The sequence below is a fragment of the Uloborus diversus genome, chromosome 1, assembly GCF_026930045.1.
Source record: "Uloborus diversus isolate 005 chromosome 1, Udiv.v.3.1, whole genome shotgun sequence".
Classification (NCBI taxonomy): domain Eukaryota; kingdom Metazoa; phylum Arthropoda; class Arachnida; order Araneae; family Uloboridae; genus Uloborus; species Uloborus diversus.
Genome location: NC_072731.1, coordinates 268,911,341 through 268,934,364, shown reverse-complemented (window position 1 = coordinate 268,934,364; position 23,024 = coordinate 268,911,341). Strand labels below are relative to the sequence as shown.

The window sequence follows — 23,024 nt, the reverse complement described above, 5'->3', positions numbered from 1 at the left end:
GATGCTTAATGCAAGATTTCAAAGTAGATTACAATAATCGCATAAAATTAACCAACCTGTGTGATGACTTCCCCCGATTCCATAAACTGTAATCATACCTGAAAATTTTCTCACATAATCTGAATTAATGCGTGCAAGATTATTTTGTGACTTATTAATTACTAATTTTAATACAGTTCAAATTTTTATTTTCAACTTCTCGTGTGGAAGGACAGATAAAATACTTGATATGTTTCATGTTTATGGTTCATGCGCTCTTTTTAACGTAAAACTTGGTCAGGTTTTTTTTTTTCAAAACTCTTAAATGCGTTTTGGGACTAAAAGCAGAGCTTTTCTGAAAGTGTGACACATTTGTTTCTGTCTGGATGAATCTGTTTTCTACTTACGTTGTGGTAATGTTTCAGAAAAATTAATTTTGATAATATTTCACCTAAATGCTAAATGTTTTCAGTAATTGTTTTTCAGAAGTTTGCTGGCGGTGTATTTTATATAAATGCTAAATGGTTTTCTTTTTTTTTTTTCTTCAATGTTGACATTTTTTGCAAAAAATGTAAAAATAAGAAAAATAAATTCAAGATTTAAAATTGTAAAAAAACATAGCTGTATGAAAATTAAAAGTAACAAAGTTACATAGTTTAAAAAACAATGTTGAACTAGTGATCAAGATTTTTTTTTTTGTAAAAAAGTCCGCAATTTTCATCATTGACCAGGGTACTTGATAAAAAAATCCAGGGTAGCTGTGGTTTTTTAAAATTACCACGGTTTTTCTTAAAACCTTGTTCATGTATTCATGGGAAGTTATTTCTGATGTTTAGTTGTAATTAACTGCTATTAACTGCTCTAGTTGTATTTCAGAACAGTAAAGCCTCTACAAGTGTTATTTCATCAAAATTTGTAAATTAATTGGAATTTTTGTAAAACTTATATTATTATTTAAATCTGCAGAACAGAAGAAATAAAACCTTAATTTGCGAAAATTCTACACATTTAACAGATATTGTAAACAAAAGGTTAAAAAAAATTACTCTTACGGAAAAAGTGCACGAAATCTGAACATTGTAATTCAAGGTAGTATTTACGGGAGGAGTCGAAGGATCCTGACCCCTCTCGGTGTGCCAAATTTTGCAAAATGTTTAATTTATCCGTGTCAAGTTTGGCTAAGATTTGACAGAAACTGAATTTTTAATAAGATATTTTTGTATTTTACTAGAAGGGCGAAAACTCTCCTATACGTGCGTTTTCGAGCATCAAAACACTTCTGTTTTGTGAAGTTTTGAGCATTAAAGGAACTGTGCGCCAAATGGGGAGAAAACTCCCCTATGTGAATTCCTAAACATCAAAGGACCTCTGTAACGATCCAACATAAACTGAATTTTGTATGGGGCATGCTAAAACTCCCATCATGCCTAGCGCTCAGGAGCGGATGTTGGTATAAATTACTTCCGGTTAATGCTACACTGGATTTTGTCGTTGTGAACTGCCGAACTTAAGCATTTAAACTTTAAAATGCCTTGGAATTGCTGTGTCCCTCAATGTTCTGCTACTTCCAATACTTGTAAGGGGTTAAGTTTTCATTCATTTCCAACAAATCCAAGAGAAAAAAAGAAGTGGATTATATCTATTCGTTCTTCGAAAACCCCAAGCAAGTACGCGAAAGTATGTGGCCGACATTTCAAAGAAAGTGACTTCCTTACCAAGAAAACAGGTAAGTGCATTTAATTTGTTCTATTTAATTTGAACAGCTATTTTTTTTCTATTGTATTAATAAGTTAGATACTTAGTATTAGAATGATAAAATGTAATTTTCAGTCGGAAAGCACAATAGTAAAAATGCTTAGTTAGAAAAAAAAACATTTGCTATATAAGCTAGATATTTTTGTGGTTTTAAATTCCCTTTCACAAGTTTTAAAAACTAATTTTTTTAATTTTCTTTTCACGTTTCTCTCCTTTTAGCACACAGTTTTTATGAAAACCCACCTTAAATTTTGGCTAAAAATTTTTGAACGGACATAATTTTGTAATGTTAAATTGAACTATTGTGTGTCTTCTGGTTTCTTTTGAAAAACAGCATATACCCTCTGAGCTTTATTGAGCATTGTATTTTATGTTTTATTTTAGTGATTAATATATATATATATATATATATATATATATATATATATATATATATATATATATATATATATATATATATATATATATATATATATATATATTAACATGAAAAAAAATCACACAATATTCTATTATCCGAAGTTAATTCTTATAACTTAATTTTCATTGTGTGTTAGAAATTTATTGGTGAATATGCATTTTACCCTGCTGTACCTACTGGGTGTATTTTCAGAAAGTGTTTCTACATGTTAATCCAAGTTACACATTGTGTTCCTTCAAATGTTTCAGCATGTGCACTCTCATTTTTCAAATTTAGTTATAGTTTAGTTAGCTCAATAATATATTTTTAAGCGCTGAAAGATTAAAAAAGGATTGAAGTTGACAGCAAGCATTTTACATTTTCATTCATTGTAAGCTTTTAATCAGAGATTGATTCATTCATAAGAATATTACCTAATGCTTCTATATCTTGAAAAGCCTGTTTCCATTTGGTGATAAAATCTCAAAGATGAACTGAAATAAATAAAAAAATGTTGCATGTGCTAACCTCCCTCCTCACTCCTTTTTTTTAAAAGTTATTGTATTAAATTGTAATCTGTCATGGAGCTTCCTTAACTATATTTATAAAATGTTAGTTACGTAATGGGTGCTATTTTTAAGTAGATGTTCAAACAATCAAAATCGTTAACATTTTTTTGTTTCTCACTACTTATCTATATTATATTTTGTGATCTTGTTTTGTTTCTTATATTACATACTGTGCACACTTGTCTTTTTTTAGATGCCCTTGAAAACAAAAGGATGCTACTAAAGCCTGGCGCCTTTCCAGAGTTACATCTTCCAGTGAGGTCATTCGAAAAGGCCACAAAATTACGTAAGGTAAGTGATTGATTAATCAAGGAAATAAAAAGCTAATTTAATTTATGTAAATTATATGGATAATCTCCAATGGTAGATTATTTACATCCCTTTGGGTGCTGTATGCAACAGTTTTTAAAATCATTCTACATAAGTTTTTTTGACACAAAACTTATTCCGTGGTACAGTGGTGCCAACCTACAACAGCCCGTGAAGCTGATCCTCTTGGTTTGTTAAAGTTTGCAAAATGAAAAATCAAGATTTTTCACTGTATGACAAATTTGGAGATAGACTCATAAATTGATACTGAAAAACAGAAACTTTGCTTCAATAAAATAAAAATCCAGTAATGAAAATAATATTTGGTTTGCGATTTACCTTTCCTGAAGCCATACTGCAAACTAGTCAACAGGCTATTAGTCTCTCAGAAACTCATAAACTTGACTTTTGATCAAAGTTTCAAAAATCTTACAAACTATTGACGCCAGAATTACAGGTCTATAATTGCCTGCATTGTCTTCTGTTTCAAAACTATTGTCAAAGCAGCGAAACTTTTATTTATCTGGAGATATATGTAAGTCGAATTGTCAATATCTGGAAGATGCAGCAAGGGTTTGCGGGGCAAATAAAGATTTTGTGTCTCTTTGCCAAAAAAAAAAATGTTTTGAAAATAATCTTTTAACACTGTCAAAAATGAAACGCTCAATTTTGACGATTCGGCAATCCTCGAGCACTATTTCGTTATTTTCGACGATCCTTTCGTCACCGAATCACGTGATATTTGACGAAACCAGAAATCTCAAATTTTTCACGAAATTATTTCGTCTCGATTTCGTCACATTGCAGTGCATTCTGGGAGTTTTCGTTTCAATCTTGTACTTGCTCGTTAAATTATCTTACCTCAATTTATTCTCAAGGATTCATAAAAAAGGTTAGTATTTATTGAAATTTGTATGTGCAATATGCCTTCTTTTATGTATTGTTACATTTTTGTTTAGTGTTCTGTTTATAGTTGTATTTAAAACACATTAAAATTGAAAACGAACGGTTCGATTAGGTTTAGAATTCTGTGTGTGTTAACTTTGAGTCACCTCCACGTTAGGCTTAGCTAGCGTTGTTTTTTTTATTTGTAAAAGAAAATGTTGGTTCTTTGACATTTGTTTTCAAAAGCGTACTTCCTTTATTTCGTTAAAAAAATTACAAACATGACTAAAGAGTTTGTACGAATTTAAACTTACAAAAAAAAAAAAAAACCCTCCACCGTAGTTTAACTAACACAGATGATAAATACAGTGCTTTTATAAAAGGCATAGAACTTTGAAGCTTTTAATTTCAACATGGAATATATTACATGGTTATGTGTTTTCATTCTTCTCCATGAATTTTACAAAAATAATTCTGTTAAACGAAGTGTATATTTAAGTTTAATAGTTCAAATTTGTTTCTTTCTGCATTTTTATTTTCTTAAACAAATACTATATACCAATCCCCCAATATGCTTACCAGCTTACCCCACGTTGTTTATATAATCTCTTTCTCTGCGGCAGATGTTTCTAGCAATAAGTGCTTATGTTCATTATTTGTGCAGCCTTTTTTTTACTTGCATAAAACATGAAGTAAAGTAAATATCAATTTGATAAAATCATTTTAAGATAGAGAAAATATTAATTTCCATAAAGAACTCTGTCTTTGTGCTTGATATTTCAGCAGAATATTTTCAATATTTTTTCAATTTTTCCGCAAATTAAAATAAATTATTGAAGTGAAGTTTTAATGTTTAACCTCGATTTAAAAAGAAAAAAAGAAAAGATAGTATAGCATGTTTGAAAATTGTAATAACAATAATAAGCATTTTTAACCGACTTCAAAAAGGAGGCGGTTATCAGTTCATACCGTATGTATGGTTTTTTTTTTTTTTTTTTTGTTTGTCCACTCACAGCTTCTCACCTAGTGAACCGATTTTGATGATTATTTTTTTAATGGATAGGGGATGGCTCAACTTAGGTCCCATTACTTTGTTTGACCATATTTGTCCTTTAGAAAAAAAGTTATGGGCAAGAAACAATAAATTTCATGCAATTTCCATATTAGATTAAATATGAAACCCATTGTTATGAAAGTTTGGTGCCATACAACAGTAAAATTAATAGTAATTGTAATGATAATTTTGAATGAAGGCTTCTCTGAAGCAAGCATCAAATTTCTTCAAGGGATATTTCGATAATGGGAAATCTGGCGCTGTCGTCCCATTTTTGGCGTAAATAATTTTATTTTAGTAACCCTGTTGATTTATAGTAACCCTATGGGAATTATTAAAATCTTCCTTTCTTCAGTGCTGTTGCTCCATAGTAGGGGTAAACCTAACCTGGAAGCGAGGTGATGCAGTGATTAGGATCTGCTTAGCCTACCATTAGATTTGCCTCAACTACTCTGTAGTATTTTTATCGTTATCATCTATGCCGATAACAGATGATCGGGGCTAAGTAAGAAAATACAGGATTGCATCATGAGCAACTTAGATGCTGTGAAATGTAAATTAGTTAGGAAAAACGCAATACATAAATGGTTCTAATTAAATTAACTACACATGATTTCCAGAGAGGAACAAAGATAAGTTTTTAGTGCCAATCGCTTAAAGTTTAACGCGTGTCAATAGTTTTTTTTTTTTTTTTTTTGGTATGGAGCATTTTTAAGAAAAAAATGTGAAGTTTCGTGATGGTAACTTCTTACTATTTCTGAAATACCTACATTTACACTAAAAAGAATGAAATAAAAAAATTTTGAAAAAAAAAAAAAATATAACCGACTTCAAAATTGCTCTAAAAAGTGAAAAATAATTTTATTCTTTAAACACCATCAATAATGCTTTTAAACATAATTTTTGAAGTTTCCGAAAAAACGATAGATAAAATCATTCACAGCCATAACTAAAATACAACTATAAATTTAACCAGGCCCAGTTTCTTCACTATCACATGCATTATGCATTGATGACAGCATATTTGAATAACGATATAAATGTTTCGTTCGTAACTTTGGATGATTTTCTGAAAAAAAAATATGAACGAAGTATGGTTACACTGGATTTTACGGTTTTTTTTTTTTTTTTTTTTTTTTTTTTTTTTGCGCCAACTTCAAAAATTATGTTTAAAAGCATTATCGATGGTGTTTAAAGAATAAAATTATTTTTCACTTTTTAGAGCAATTTTGAAGTCGGTTCTAATTTTTTTTTTTCAAAAAAAAATTTTTTTTTTTTTTTTTTGTTGTTTATTTTCCCACTTCATGCACTAAATTTATAAGTTTTTCTATGTCAATTTGTGTTACATGATTTGTCATAATTATGAATTTTTCCATTATACATAGTTTCTACAGCTAAAATAAATGCAGCATTAATTTTATTGCCATATTTGCCGCCTCAAGATATCGTCAACAAAAAGTGAGAAATCCAGGTCTACGTTAAACCAGACTAAGAAGCATTTTATAGATGAACTTCCAATAAATCCAAATCTTTTAGTTGGAGTTGTGATTTTGCTGGATATAAAGTAAAATGTCTGAAAATTTAACCGAACTTCAATTGAAAAATTGAAAGGATAATGAAAATATATGAAAAATTAAAAGGATAATGAAAATATATGATAAGCTTTATATATGTAACAAGCTTTGCTCACCACACTAGTCCCTATTTTCATTATATACCTTTGTAAAAAAAATCCATTGATATCAGTCAATTAATTCTCAAGACACAAACAAACAAGAAAATGCACTTTGTTATCGGGTTTCCCCTATCTCAGCAGCTCTTCTCCCTTGGCGTTTTTTTAATTACTGCGTGAAAATTACATATTTTAAAAATCAAATATGCTTAGTTAAAAGGTGATACTCCCTTCGTCTCCGTCCCAAACTAGTAAGTAGAGCTACGTTTGTATATTTTTGTACTAGTGATTGATTCTGATGATTTTATGATTTTGTTCGAATATTTTTTAAAGATTTCAAGCTACTATACTATCAATTAACAACTTTACTCGGCAAGCATTCCCTCTTAAAATCATTACCAGCTGAGTTTTAAAAAATCCGAAGTACACACGCCTTTAAGCTACGCCCCATTTTGTAAGTACTCTACCCCCAGTATAGCAGAAAAATCAGTTTTTTTTTCTACTAAATCCCTATCCATCAACTAGAAGGTAGCTTTATGTAATTGCTAGTTAACATATGAAATTGAGCGTGGCTTCGAGTGTTGGAGCCCTGGGTTTTTGACTCTAATTTGATAGTGGTTTAAGGAGGTAAAGCTCGGTAAGTAAATATTGTTTATTGATAACATAGCACAATAAAATCTCTGAAAAATAGCAAATAAAATCATAATCACCAGTTTCAGTACTACTTAATTCATAAGTACTTTATTGGAACTAATTTGGGTAGGGGGGGAGAGTACTTCAGAAAACATTCGTGAAGAAAACGGAACACGAAAATCTGAAAAAAAAAAACTGTATTTTGGCTATCAGTTAAAATGAAAAATAAATTTAAAAAAAATCACAGATCAAGTTTTCGCACTTTTGATTTTTCTATAGCTCAAAAAAATGAAAATTCAAGACTTGATGTGCAAAAGAGTTAACTCGTTTAATGGCTAAATAGTGCTGATTCTCGATAAATTGAAGAAACTCTAATTCTAGAATATTATTCAGAAATTAATTTCAGAAACTAACTGAGAGTCTAGCTGCCTAAATAAAAATTTTGTTCATCCGCTGTAAAAATAACTCATTCTTGCAATCTGCTTGAAAAAAAGTTGTCAGCATTAAAATAATCATATATTTTCAAAAATACAAAAATTAAATCAGATGTTTTTCAAAGTCACAAGCGAATCGTAGCTTTTTAACTTAAGAAAAAAAAACTCAGATTTTGAAAGAAATCGTGAAAACATGTTTTATTTCAGAAATAAACTGCTGAATTTAATCGTAAAACTTTCCTCGAAATAGAAAAAAATCCATGTGCATGATGGCATACACCATGAACTTAAACCTTTACTTATTATGTATATATTCTCTTTTTAAAACTTTTTTAGGATGGACCCAACATCACGGAGATAATCGGAACAAGGACAGACGAAGACCTTTTCATAATTATAACAATATTCTAAATGTTCGTATATTATACATTGATTTCATGTTACACATGTTTGGAAATAAAAATCAAAACTTAGAGGTAAAAAGCAAAGGTATATTCTTATAATTATTTAACAAACATTACACTAAATTAATTTTACCAAAAGATTTATTTCACATCTGCATTTTTTTAAGATTTATATTTTCAAATACCTTTTACAATTTTGGCAGAGAATTGTTTTCAAAGTATGAAGTATGAAATGCATGCAATAATAAAGTTCCTGTATTAAACATAAATTTGGCCAAATAAACATTCTACATACAAGCAAAATCAATAAAACAAATAAAACAAAAAAAGGTAAGCTTTTTCTTAAGATTATCTAATTTTATTTTCTGTATCTAATTTTAGAACAAATATGTATTAACTTAAAGTTGTCCATTTTATTGTACTTTTTCTTTGAAATTTGTGGTATAAGTTGGATAAAAATCTTTTTTTTTCTGGAATTTTTTCATGCGATGCAATGAAGAAGAAACTTCTCAGCAATTTTCTTTCAAGCATATATCGATCTAACTGTGCATAAAAGTGGCACATGATTTATTTTTCCACAACCCAATGTCTGCTGAGGAAGTAGCACTTTTATATTCCCAGTAGGGACAGGGCGATGTAGGAATTTCTACATCGTGATGCATCGCTCATCGCGATGTAGCGATGTAGGTCAAACAGTTTGAAATATTCTTTCCGCTTTAGGGGCACCCCCCTCCCCAATTATGGGAGTTTTCCTTACAAAAATCCAGGCTTTTGTCAGATCTTTTTCTAATTTGGCACATAGGTTCTTCAATCACATGGGGTAGTACCCCCATATGAATACTACCCCATGGGAAACTATCCTATGTGGATTTCCAGCATCAAAGGATATCTGGGCCGAATCTGGAAAAGATCCGACGAAAACTGGATTTTTATAAGGAAAACTCCTATGGGGTTTGCCACACATAGCGGGACGAAAACTACACTAGAGAATTCCGAAACATCAAAAGACAAATGTACCAAATTTGGAACAGATCAGACAAAAACTGGGTTCTTTTAAGACCCCCCCCCCACACACACATACGTGGTTTCCCACTCCATAGCGGGACGAAAACGGGAACTCCCGAGCGTCAAAGGACATCTGTGACAATTTTGGAAAAGACATGATAAAACTGGTTTTCTTGTAAGAAAACCCCTCATTTGGTGGTTGTCCCCCATAGCGGGGCAAAAACTACCCTATGAGAATTCCTGAGCATCAATGAACGAACCTCTATGCCAAATTTTGGAAAGATCCGACAAAAAATGAATTTTTTTCAAGGAAAACCCCCATTGGGGTTGCCCCCCCCCCACACCCATACATTGACAAAAGCTAACCTCCTTGAATTCCTGAGCATCAAAGAACCTCAATGGCAAATTTAGTAAAGATCGGACAAAAACTTTTTTTTTATATAAGGAGAACACCCAATGCGGGGTTGCTCCCCCCTCCCCCAATCATGGAGGGTTGAAAACTATCATGTGTGAATTCCCGAGCATCAGAGGACCTCTGTTCCAAATTTGGAAAAGATATGATAAAAACTGTTTTTTCATAAGAACTCCTCCCGTATGGGGGTTGCCCCCCATAGCGGAAAGAAAACCATCCTATGAGAATTCCTGAGCATCAAATAACGAAACTCTGCTAAATTCGGAAAGATCCAACAAAAACTGGATTTTTTGTAGGAAAATTACTATAGGGGTTGCCCCCCCCCCCCCATAGAAGGCCGAAAAATACCCTGCGTGAATCCCCGTGCATCAAAGAGCCTATGTGTCAAATTTTGGAAAGATCCGACAAAAATTGGATTTTTTCAAGGACCCCCCCCCCCCCCCCTCCTCCCCTTATAAAGTGGTGAAAACTACCCTGCGTGATTCTTGAGCATCTAAGAACCTCTGTGGCAAATTTAAAAAAGGTCGGACAAAAACTTTTTTTTAATACGGAGAACCCCCAATGCGGGGTTGTCTGTCCCCCCCACCCCCCACATAGAGGGACATAAACGACCTTGTGTGAATTCCCGAGCCTCCAATAACGAACCTCTGTGCCAAATTTGGAAAATATCCGACAAAAATTTGATTTTTTGAAGGAAAACCCCCATTATGGGGGGTTTAATTAGATACCGTGGAGATTTTATTCTGCAATGATTTGTTTTACCTTTTTCAAGAAGTTGTTTGTTTGCATTTTTACATAAATAAAAATTTGCTTGACAAATTTTATGTGCCTCTTTTTTTAACAAGTACTTGTCTTTTTTTGATGGGGGGGGGGGGGGCTGCAGGCCCGTTGTTTCAATTTTTTCCCAAATATCACAAAGAGTCTGTACTCAATAAAAATTTTACAGAAAACAAACTAAAACAACGGCCAGTCATGTGTAAAAACATGAATGTTCAAAAATCAAGACGGGAGGGGGGGGTCAATTGACCCCCTGACCCCGTAAATGACGGGCCTGTGAAAGTGACTATACGCAATAAAGTGGGAAACTACGGTGGTAAGATTCTGAAGTTAGAATTTGATCACACGCACACAAATCTTATAAAATACCGTCGAACCTCGTTATAACGAACTTAAAGTGACCATTGAAATCGATTATTATAAAACGTGGTTCGCTTTATCCAAAAAAAAACTATAAACAATAAGGCTAGGATTGCAAAAAAGTTCATTTCAGCAGTTATTTGTTTTAAGCGTGTTCGAATTAACGAGGTTCGACTGTATTCTCAAAAAAAAAAAAAAACTAATGTGCTCAAAGAAAAAAATAAATTTTCTTAAAAATTTACGAAATTAACGTCCTCATATATGACGAAATTAATTTGACGAAACTAATGCTCTCAAAACTACGAAAATGATTGTTAATTTGACGAAACGAGAATGAAGAAATATTTCGTTACATTTGATGAAATTCGCATCCTCAAACCACTAACAAAAGCAGTTTCTTCAATTTGACGAAATGTTCGCTCGGAGCATATCCCTGGAAGTGGTTTCGTCAAAAACGAAGAAAATTTCGTCAAATTTGAAAGTCCATTTCTGAGAGTGAAATTTCAATTAAGAACGCAAACGATCTTTATCTACAACAAAAGTTCTCGAAAGAAAACATTTCCTTTAATCAATAGGCTACGGCCTCCTACACATGTGGTAACTTAGTTGAATCAACTTTTGAATGGGGGGGGGGTATTAGGAAATGTAACTAGGCAGAAAAATGAAGGAATCGACCGGCATCCTTCTCACAACAGTCGACTCATCAGGCACGTCCGCCTCATGTGCCCCTACCATCCTCATCCCGATTAGTTAAACTAACTATAAGAACATAGCTGAACATTCACTGTTGACATGAGTAAGCTGGTTGAGTCTACTCTGTACAATTATAACAACATTTTAGAGCAGCTGCTCGAATAAAAATTAGTCTTAGTCCAGTGGTGCGGAGCAGGAAATTACTTTTTTTATGCACCTTTTCCTTTTGAGCAGAAAACTTGATTCTGCTAAGTTTCCTTGTATGAAGACAACGAAAAACGCGAGTCAACTAGTTGACAATAAATTTTCAGAAATGTGAATTCAACTAACAACCTCGTGTGTAGGAGGCCTTACTGTCTTCAAAATCAGTGACGGCGATTTTGGGAGCAACCGCCTTCCCATTTTTTATGGTTAATTTTTTATTGTATTTTCCAATATAGGAACAAAAACTAGAAATTATACAAAAAGCATAAATGTCAAACTTTTCAGAACATAATTACTTGTCTTTGTGTATCTGTTTACGAAACATCATTCAGCACAAGCACTCACTTTTAGTTTGCGTATTTATTGTTTAGATATTAGTAAATCAATTACTTAAAATATACCGCCAACTCAATTATTCCATCCGAGGATGGAATAAATGAGCTGGCGGTGTATTTTAAGTATTTCTGCCTTAACCCTGGCTTTAGGGCGGTAACTCACTACAAAATAGTAAATCAATTGTTTTACTTAAACAAGCTATACTTGTTTAATGAAATTATTACCAAGTGTTTGTGGCTTCTTAAAATACTTTGGGGTAAATACTGTAAGTCTAAATCATGTCTAAGTGTTTCTTCTGGGAAAGTTATTGTATACATAATTCATCAAAATCTTAAGGAAAACGTAAATTAAGTCAAAACCAACCCAAGTAATGTTTTGTCCTTTTTACTTCCTTTTACAAAAAAGGAAGTATTGTATTCGCGAAAAAATTTTCACTCAAAAATCGCCCTTAATTTCCATTTTGCTCACCCCCAAATGAATGTTGAGTTTTTTTTTTCGATTCGACCACATGCGGAAAAGTGCCTAAGAATGTATAGACACGCGAAATATCCATTTTGACCATCACCGAGGTAATTACAACGACTTTTCTCGTGACGTCTGTATGTATGTGCGTATGTGTGTATGTGCGTATGTGCGTATGTGCGTATGTATCTCGCATAACTCAAAAATGGTATGTCCTAGAAAGTTGAAATTTGGTACATAGACTCGTAGTGGGGTCTAGTTGTGCACCTCCCCTTTTGGTTGCTTTCGGATGTTCCTAAGGGGGTCTTTTGCACCTTTTTGGGGGGAAATCATTGTTAATATCAATGCAAACTTAAGTGGTGTTACAATTTGGCGGACACTTGGCGATATATCGCCAGTCTTTTGGTCGCCAAGTTTTGTCGCCAACTTGGCGGAAAATTTGGCGATTTTTTTTTTTATCTGGTTTTAATTTGGCCATCGTTTTTAATATTTAGAGATTAAACTATTGAATCACATTAAAATTGCCAATAATGGGAAAATGACATTAAAATGGAGTAAAAGGAAGTCATGTGAGGCACACATCAGCTCGTTTTTTTTTTTTCTCTTTTCTTTTTCATTTTTTTGCTGCTACTAAAAGTTTTATTGCTTTTAGTTGTATTTTTTATTGCCCAAACCCTCCCTTCACTTTTCAGTCCCAATCACCGCCTATGTTCAAAATGCAGTGTGGATGTATATATGTATACATCCACATGTGTATATATATATACAGTAGAACCTCGATTATCCGAGCTTCGATTAACAGATGTTTCTGTTAACCGAGCCGACAGTGAAGTTTTTTTTTCTTTTGTCTAAATACGTAAGCTCTAAAAGGACGACGTGTTTTATTTCTCTGCCTGCTATTCTGCCTCAAAAACTAACTTCTAAGAAATATAAGGCATACCCATATTTAGAGCAGATGACAGATACTAACTACACCAATAGACTTTTTTTTACTTAAAAAATTGCTTGATCGGGGAGCTATTGCCAGAAATTCGGGACTTTTGCAAAAAATGGTAACAGATTTAACAATAAAGATGTACTATTTAATAAAATGATGAATTTTTAATTTTAAACTAAATTTATTTTCTGGAAATTTTGTGTTTTTCAAAGGCGTCTGTTAATATTTAAATTTGCATTGTAAAAAAAAATAATCGACTTTTAAAACTTATTACAAGTGATTTTCTTATTTTAATTTTTTAACTGTAAAACATTATTTTTACATGCTCATTTTTATCCTTTAAAAATATTCTTTTGTATTTTATTTAATACATTTTAAAAATTTGAGATACTGTCATGCTTTTGTACAAAGTGTTGACTAACCGAGATCCCCGACATCCGAGGCACCTACGGCCCTAGTTAGCTCGGATAAACGAGATTCTACTGTATTTAGATAAATGATATAACACATTAAGACTGAACTTGATTATTGCATGCAATAGCATTTATCATGAATTTTAAACAACACTGGTCTTAGATGATATTTAAAAATATTTCTGCTATGGATGTAAACTGTTGGATGGTACTACTGGTAATATTAAGAAGTAACTTGAATTTTATTCATTTCAGGTTCCCGTATCCAGGACAAAGATAAAGGAAACTTCAATTATTATAACTCCTACTCAAGAAATAATTGAAGAAGTTGTTATGTTAGATGACTTTAATGTAAATAATGAAATTTCGATTGAATGTAGTAGTACGGAAACACCAAGCAATTCTATTGCAACACAAACTGATGTTGCTACTGATATTACAACTGCTGATGTTACAAGCCAAACAAATTTTTCTTTTAGTTCTAATCCAATTTTAACAATAGAATTTTTAAATGATAAACAATTAAAATACTACACAGGATTTAGTAGAAAACAATTCAATGTTATTTTATTTATGCTCACAACTCATTGTAAAAAGTATCCTGCAACACTGAATGTAAATACAGATTTTAATACACAAGTTTTTATCACATTATATACATACAGACATGCAGTTGATTTCTTGCGTCTTGAGATTGAATTCTCATTGAACAGAAATTCTTGCAAAAGTTTAGTAAGCGAATATACAAAAATTATGTATTTTATGTTAAAAAGCTTAGATTTTTGGGAAGATTCAGTGAAGAACATGAAAGAAGATCAGTATACATGCATAATTGACTGTACAGAAATTGAAATGGAAATGCCATCTAACCCGACCCATCAACAGGTTACTTGGTCAGAGTACAAACAACGGCCCACATTAAAAGCCTTAATTGGTATTTCTGAGAGAGGTGTTGTTATGTTTTGCTCAGATTTACATGGTGGGTCAATCTCTGACAGAGAAATTGTTAAAAGAAGTGGGATCCTTTCCCTAGTGAAAGAGGGGGACATAATTTTAGCAGATAAAGGATTTAATGTCTCAGATTTGTTTGAGCAGAATAAAGCTGCTTTAAATATTCCTCCATTCAAATATGGTAAGCAATTGAGTGAAAAAGATGTTTTCTTAACTACCCCAGTAGCACCAGAACGTTCAAATCTGGTACAGAAATCGTGTTATTGGTCGAATGACGGTGTTAAGTGTTACTTGCACGTAAAATTAGACGTACAGCAACAGTGATATTATCACGGTGTCATTCTAGTTCTGAGGGGACGTCATATTAGACGTTCAAAAAACGTTCTAATGACACGGTGTTATTCCCGTGCTAAAATAACGTAATATTTGACGTTCAGCTGTCACCGCATCCGAGCGCCCTCTATATCTGTTTACCGTGGAGTAGTTACAGAAACTTTCTTTGCTTGCCAACTTCAACCACTTTCAGAAAACTGCTGAAAAACAATCCGAGCAAAGGATTATTCTTTTATCAAAAGTAAGTGATTAATTTAATTATAATTACTTTTAAATCTTTCACATGTTAATTTTGTTTATAAATCGAATTTCATTTAAATTTTGAGTTAATTGGGGTTTTTTTCTTAGCTTCGAACATTCTGAAAAACTTAATTGTTCCATTTGTATAATTTAATATCAATGGCTATTTCACGGATATATTTTTCGCTAACGTTTCTTTGTGCAATTTTCATTTCTGATCTGAATTCGAATTGATTGCTACATTTATTTTCCTTAAAGTGATTGTTTTAGTTATTCTTGCTTTCGACTATGAATTTTAAGTTGCAATAGAGTATACATATATATTTCGTTTTTGCTGAATCTCACTTTTTGATGTATTAAAAATGCTTTATTTTAAAGTTTTTATTTTAACAAAGTAGACGGCTCACATAATGATTCTATTATTGCAAAAATAAACCTCCAAAATTTTTATGAAAAATGTGTTGCTGCTGTAAAATGTGGTACATACTGTACAGAAATCAGAAAATTAGTATTCTTGAATGTTGAGACAGAAAATGAGTCTAAATTATTTAAAGAATTTTTCAATTTAAAATATTCATGATAAAGAATCAATTTTATCAACAGAAAATGTGTCAATCAAAATAGTACCTAAAAAAATTATGGCGTTGAAAATGGTCAAGATTTTAAAAACAAGATTCGTTGTATAACGCATTCAATTTGTTCTATTCTAAAGCAATATTTCCTGTTGTTAAAGATATTATGTCTGACTATGCTTTTTTGTTTTTATTCATTTATTTTTTTCAGAAGCAAGTTGAAATAAATGTTAGGTTATGTTTTCGGTTTATAAAAATAGAATGCGTATTGCTTGTTTATTCTATCGCAGCAAAACAAAATGGCGAGCTGCTACTAGCTGTTGATTACCATCACCTGGTGCTTGAAAGTTTTCTGCGTTTAATATTTCCGCATAGATTTAACAAATAAAAAAGACTGGCAAAAATCAACTAATTGAATTGAAAACGGATGGGGAAAGAAAAATAATATTAAATAGAAGTGTTGGCTTAAGGAGTTAAAATTATCTCCCAGTGTTTTTTTGTATTAAGAAAAATATTCTCCCTGTAACGAATTGTTTGAACACAGATTTTTTTTTTTTTTTAAGTCTTTATTTCGAGTTTTAGATTCGGCTTTTTAATTTTTAATGTTTTTCTGACGAAAAACCAAGCTTGCTCTTGCATCAATCAGCATACTATAAGTGGAATTAAATTGTATTAAATTATGAGTAAAGTATATTTTGTGCCATTTTTAAATAGGATCGAATTTATGTCGAATTAAGGGGCAAAAAAATCCTCAACCTGACCTTTTCATATTTTCATGAAACTTTCAAAAATCTTCCCTTCCACTTCTTAAATTTGTAAATAATTTTGAAAAAAAAAAAAAAATCAATCATTCATAACTTATGATTTTGAAATTCGTTAAAAAGCATTTGCTGGTCAGCAGTGCTTTCAAATATTTACCTGCATTTCTATGAGAACTTCAGTCTTGTAAAATAGCTCCTTTTGAAATACAATTACGTGCTCTTTAATTCGATATGTAAATTGAAAACTTTTTAAAAATATGTTTCTGACGAAATTTAAAAAATACTTGAGATAGTGTCTTTCATCTCAAAAAATTACTGCTAATCAGGGGTGTTTGTGATCCCAAATTTCCGAAAATTTTGGGCTGACGCAATCTAAAACTAAAAAAGTATTAAAAAAAATTTTAAAGTGCTACTTTTCAAATCATTTCAAATGTAAAGGGGACAACTTCCATAAATTTCACTGTCTATAGAAAAAAGTACTTGAGTCCACCATCACCCCTGGTGCTGTCCCTTAATGGTTCCACTCTGAAGGGTTTTTTTTTTTTTTTTCAAAATCTCTAAAAGACATTATCTCAAAAAAAATGAGATTTTTTTCCCCTAAATATTGAGTTATGTGAAAAAAAAATTTCGAAGAGTATTTAAGTTACTGATCAAGTTAAAGTGCATGTAATTGTCAGCCGTTACACAATCCTGATGCTCCCATAGCTTTGAGATATCATTTCAAAGCACTGAAGGAAGGCATATTAACAAACATCAATTACTCATTAGTTGCGTCGCCTGGCTTTGCACGATCTACCTCGAAAATAAAAGTTATGTCAAGTGACCATTGTTCAGCAATCACTCTTGAACAAGAAACTAAAAAACTCAGTAACATTTTGCGGCAGATTCCGGGAAAATAACCAAAAAGGGAACATTTTAAGTATCTCGATCACAGGAAAACCCTCAAAGCAAAACTCAGAATTTTATCTGTTCATGTTTGAGAAAAAAATGCAACAGATCTTTTTTCTCAATGATTTTCTGCATGCTACAAATTTCAGTAAAAGCATTGTTACGGAAAGTTGATGAAGCACTAATAATTTGAATGGAGGAAAGCCCTCGAAAAATAGGGATTTTATGTCGAAATCTAAGTATTATAATTAGTAGTTTTCAGTTGATATCTCCGCTAATTATTATCGGGGGATTACTTTGGATAGCCAAACATAAATACGAGAAAATTACGAATACATCGATACCTGGTTCGATATTCAGTTTACTGGCGTTCGGGAGAAGTAACACGGACAGAGATAGATACATTAATGCATAGATAGATAGGTACATACGCTCAGTTTTTAATTATGTAAGATGAATTATGAAAGAATTTTTTTTAAGAAACCATATGCATCTTAATGATATAAAAGAGCAAAGTTTCTGAAAGTTTCATGTTACTCTGAAATGGTCTGGTTGAGTGCTAGTGGTGCAATGTGACATGTTAAATGAGTGTTTTTGGGTCACTCATTTAACATGTGAGTGACCCAATACGAAATAGAACACAAAGAAATTAAAACAGTAACAAATGAAATAAGCTTATTTTTTTTACAATGAAAAAAATAAAACAAATTAGTGCACATCTCTTCTTTGTCTGACAACTTCCATTTCATCCTTTGGTATAAGTCTTAATAAACGCGATTTTGGAAAAATATCAATGAATATTTTCATATCTTGGAAATAATTCTAGTAATATCTCTGAATATATGTGTGGTACATTGATTCTTACCTTTCTTCATTATTTACTCTGAGATGTGCACAAAATAGATAATTTAAGTAATGCAACTAGCATCTTCTCCTGAAAGCAGCAAGCCATGTTTTATATGTGTACAAACTGGTTTTCCTATGTAGAAGTAGAATCAAGTTATGATACTTAAAATTATTACCCAATTAGACTAAAAATACTAACCAATTCAGATTCCATATCAAACAACAAATAATCACGCAAAAATGATGCATAAATGCAGAAATAAAGAGTATCAATTTATTTTTTAAATAATGAAAATATGTTTTTTGCAGTATGAAATGGTGGAAAAAAAAAGTACTATCATAGAAAACGTATAGAATTTTCTTAGTGATTTTTTTTTCCCGCTTGGAAAAATTAAGGGTCTTGCTCGATATATAGCACAAAAGTCACAAACATGGGTACTCGAGTTGGATTTTGAAATTCCTTTAAAAGCAGCATGGTTTTTCTGTGATTAAATCTAGAATCATATTTTATGTTTTTTTACATACATCATTATGTAATTTTTTTTCATTAAAGAAAATCCTAAGTCAAATTGTCTCTTATGTTAAAAAAATGTATTGCCTCTCTATGACTATTTAAAAAATGATGAACCACTGGGCTCCCAAGGTATGATCAACGGTTGTATTGTGCTATTGGATTTGAACACTTCGGGTTAAATTTTTTTCCCAACTTATTTAGTTTAATTTGTATCATTCAAAAAATAAGAATGTTTACGTCATGTGATGATTTCTGACTGTACTTCAAATTTTTTACTCACTTTATCTTATTATAAGCTGCAATTTTTGTCTTTTTATTTGTATTTTCATTTCAGGCAGCCAAGGTCATTAATGGGACAAAACGATCAACGCCTTTCTTTTTAATTCCTTATTGGTTGTTCCTAAAATCAAAATATATGTAATAGTTTATCATGTAAAATGAAGGGTATATTGGGATTAAATTTTTTATTAACTTGTATGCGTTACTTCATTAATTTTTTGTGTGACTTACATGATTCTTTTTGCAATTAACTAAAGAATATATAATTCACATGAGTTTTTCTGAGGGCTAAGAAACATCTTTCATTTTAGAGAGAGAGAGAAAAGGAAAAAGGAGAGTAGAGGAAATTCAGGGTTTTAACCATAAAATTCTTTAATCAATCAAAAACTTAATGCCGTAAAATGGCCTTACTAGGGAAGTCCATGGAAAATTTGAGACGCTTTTCAAGTAGAATCATAAAAAGACTCAACTAAAGTAAATTTTTTTTTTGACATCCAAGTATTATTCATCACAGACCAACTAAAAAGAAGCAGGCACTTCAAAAAAAAAAAAAAATTCCCTAGCAAATTTTTACATTTGTGATAGTTTTACTACTGTTGCTGTATTTTATTTTTAAATTTATTTCTCCATATATGTAGTAGACACATCTTAGCCATCACAGAGCATCATTTGAAAATGGTAAGAACTTTAAGGGGAGTCAGTACCCTAAATACTTTCAAAAATTCGATTTTTTTATTTCTATATATTTTGGTACTCCATTTCAGTACCTTTTTAATGATACAAACTTCTTGATCGTGCTCATATGAGAAGTAAGTTAAAATAAACTTTTAAAAAATGTAAACATATTTTGATAAGGTATGATTTTCTTCTTTAAATTGTTATATCAAGAAATGGTATTTTTGAAACTAAATGTTCCTTTTTTCTCAGAACCTGAATTGTGTTAGGCTTTGAAATTTTTGCCACCAATTCCATACATCTAATTAGAATTTTTTTAAAATACTTTCTTTCTGTAAAATTTTTCTTTAGTATAAAGAAAGATGTCTACTTAAGGTACAGAAAAAATTCATAATTGTATCTTTAATAGATTTTCAGAGAAAGGTACATGAATATGTGCAAATTAACATTGTCGGTATAGGGGGTACTAACTCCCCTTAAAATATGTATTTTATTTATTGAGCTATTTTAATTTATTAATGTACAAGATTCGTCAAACCGGGCCCAGCACGGAAAAAAAACTCGTGAGTTTGTTAACACGACCAATTGAAAAAAATAGATTATCTCGATAAAGTCGATTTTTTTTTCCAAAATTTGCCGCATATTGAAACATTTATTTCAGAAACAAACCACATATTAGATCTAAAATAAATAATACCAAGTATACGAAAATTGGCATCTGTCTTTATGAACAACTTCCTAAGTTTTAGGAATTAAAACTGCATATGGACTTCATAAAAAAAATCCAGGGTAGCTAAGGTTTTTTAAATTACCCCGATTTTTCTTCAAACCCTGTTCATGTATTCATGGGAAATTACTTCTGAAGTTATCTTGTAATACACCTTGAATAAGCCCAAGAGTCGAACCTCGAAATTGTGGTGTGACTGCAAGACGTACTGCTATTAACTGCTCTAGGGAGTTGCATTTCAGGACAGTTAAGCCTCTACAAGTATTCATTTCATCAAAATCTGTAAATTAATCGGTATTTTTGTAAATTTTGTGTTATTGTTTAAGTCTGCAGAACAGAAAATATAAAACTCTAATTTACAAAAACTGTACACGTTTAACAGATATTGTAAACAAAAGGTTAAAAAAAACTACGTTTAGGAAAAAATGCACAAAATTTGAGCATTGTAATTCAAGGTAGTATTTACGAGAGGAGTCGAAGGACCTTGAACCCTCTCAATATGCCAAATTTTGCAAAACGTTAATTCATATTTTCCAAATATGGCTAAGCTTTTTTTTCCTGGATTTTCGCATAAGATATTTTTGCATTTTACTAGAGGGGCAAAAACTCCTCTACTTGAGTTTTCGAACATCAGAACACTTCCGTACTAAATTTGGAAAAGATCTGTCGTAAACTAGAATTGTCCGAGGAAAACCCCTTTATGACGGGAGGCCAAACTCCCCCTCCCCCTTTGTAAATTTTTGCGCACCAAAGGAACTATGTGCCAAATTTGGCAAATATCATAAACTCGATTTGTGAAAAGGAAAACGCTCTATGGGGTTTTTCCTCCCTCAGGGTGGGAAGAAAACTCCCCTATGTGAATTCCTGAACATCAAAGGACCTCTTAAACGATCCAACATAAACTGAATTTTGCATAAGGGCAAATCTTCTTTGGGGGAATTTCCACCTCCATAGGGAGGCGAAAACTCCCCTAAGTGGATTTTTCAGCATCAAAGAAAGCTATGTGCAAAATCTGAAAAAGGTCCAATGTAAACTAGATTTTTGTGAGAAGGAAAACCCTCTATGTGAATTATTGAGCATCAAAAGACCTATGAGCCAAATTTGGCAAAGATCCGACGTAAACTGAATGTGTACAAGGAAAAATCCTCTATATATTGTTTCCCATCGACAGGGGCGAAAACTCCAAGGAAGTTCTTGAGCATCAAAGTATCTACGAGTCAGATTTGGTAAACTCGATTTGTAAAAGGAAAAGTCCTGTATGTGGGCATCTGCACATCATAGAAATGGGGCGAACACTCTCCTATGAGATTTCTTGATCATCAAATGACTTGACAGAATTGAGTGTGCCAAATTTGTCAAACATCCGACATAAACTGGATTTCTTTGTAAAGAAATAACCCTCATTGTGGTGTTCTTTTGGGGGGGGGGGGGCTTTCTATGAGGAATTTTCGAGCATCAAAAGATTTCAGTACAAAATTCAGCAGAGATCTGACGAAAACTGAATTTGTAAGTGGAAAACGCCCTTATGGGGTACACCCTTCATTTTTTCGAATTTTTTTTACCTGTGAAAGCAGAATATTCAGTATTGTTTTCTTAACACCAAAATGAAACGTCATCCTACCACTTTAATGTAACGTAATGTTCCACGTTCAAAATTGGTGCAAAAGCGGTGGTACAACACCAGATTTCGACGTGCTATACGACATCTATCGACGAGACACATAGACGCTTTTTAGACCGTTCTGGGAGAACGTAATTTGAACGTGTCGGTTGGTGTGCTCTGAACGTGTTATAGAACGAGCTTTGAACTCCTTTGTGCTGCTTCGGTAGAGCAATTGCGAAACGACGAATTCTAGTTGAACGTGTAATTGGTTTTATAAAGTTCAACAAAATTACTAAGCTAGCTGTGCAACCATATAAATTGCCTATTATTTCTCAAATGTTTTACAATTTTGCAATGTTAACAAACATAAAAAATATAATTGTGTAAAACTGTTGTATATATTTTAATGTTTTTATTTATTTTGTATATATTTTTTAATTGTTTTAGACTAATTATGCTTCTATGCAAAATTTCACTAATGTTTACTGTAAATTTTAAAATGTTATATTGCTTACCTCCCACCTGCAACAAATTATAATTTACACTGACAAAAATATATACATTTCAGTAAAACATGATTATTTTATTAATTTATATACATGCTAGATTAATTATGAATGTCAAAGTATGTTTTAGAAAAAACATGCTCAAAATAAAATTCAACATCTTGAAGCATTCTTTTGCAAAACTGTTCATCGTAGTTGATGTTTTGAATGAAGGCTCCTTCAAGGGTCCATACTATCAGATCACATTTTTTAATTTTCCAAACCATCATTTGGAATTGTATCTGATAAAAGTAATGATGGTTTTTATTTAGTTGAATTGTGTCCCCTATTCTTGTCAGAAATCTAGCATTCATAGGTGACATATGTCGAACAGAATAGGGGCATTTAACTTCAACTAAACATTCAGATGTAATGCCATCGGGTGATGCTGCAATGT

The 23,024-nt window shown here is 31.8% G+C and overlaps 1 protein-coding gene across 1 annotated transcript; it reads left to right on the top strand.

Moving 5' to 3' along the window:
- Window positions 1–1,506: 1,506 nt before the first annotated feature.
- Window positions 1,507–22,534, top strand: LOC129220649 (uncharacterized). The gene is made up of 5 exons (XM_054855081.1): window positions 1,507–1,705; window positions 2,897–2,994; window positions 13,949–14,171; window positions 14,472–14,825; window positions 22,530–22,534. The coding sequence occupies exons 1-5, from the start codon at window positions 1,507–1,509 to the stop codon at window positions 22,532–22,534; spliced, it is 879 nt and encodes a 292-aa protein (XP_054711056.1).
- The last annotated feature ends 490 nt before the right edge of the window (window positions 22,535–23,024 follow it).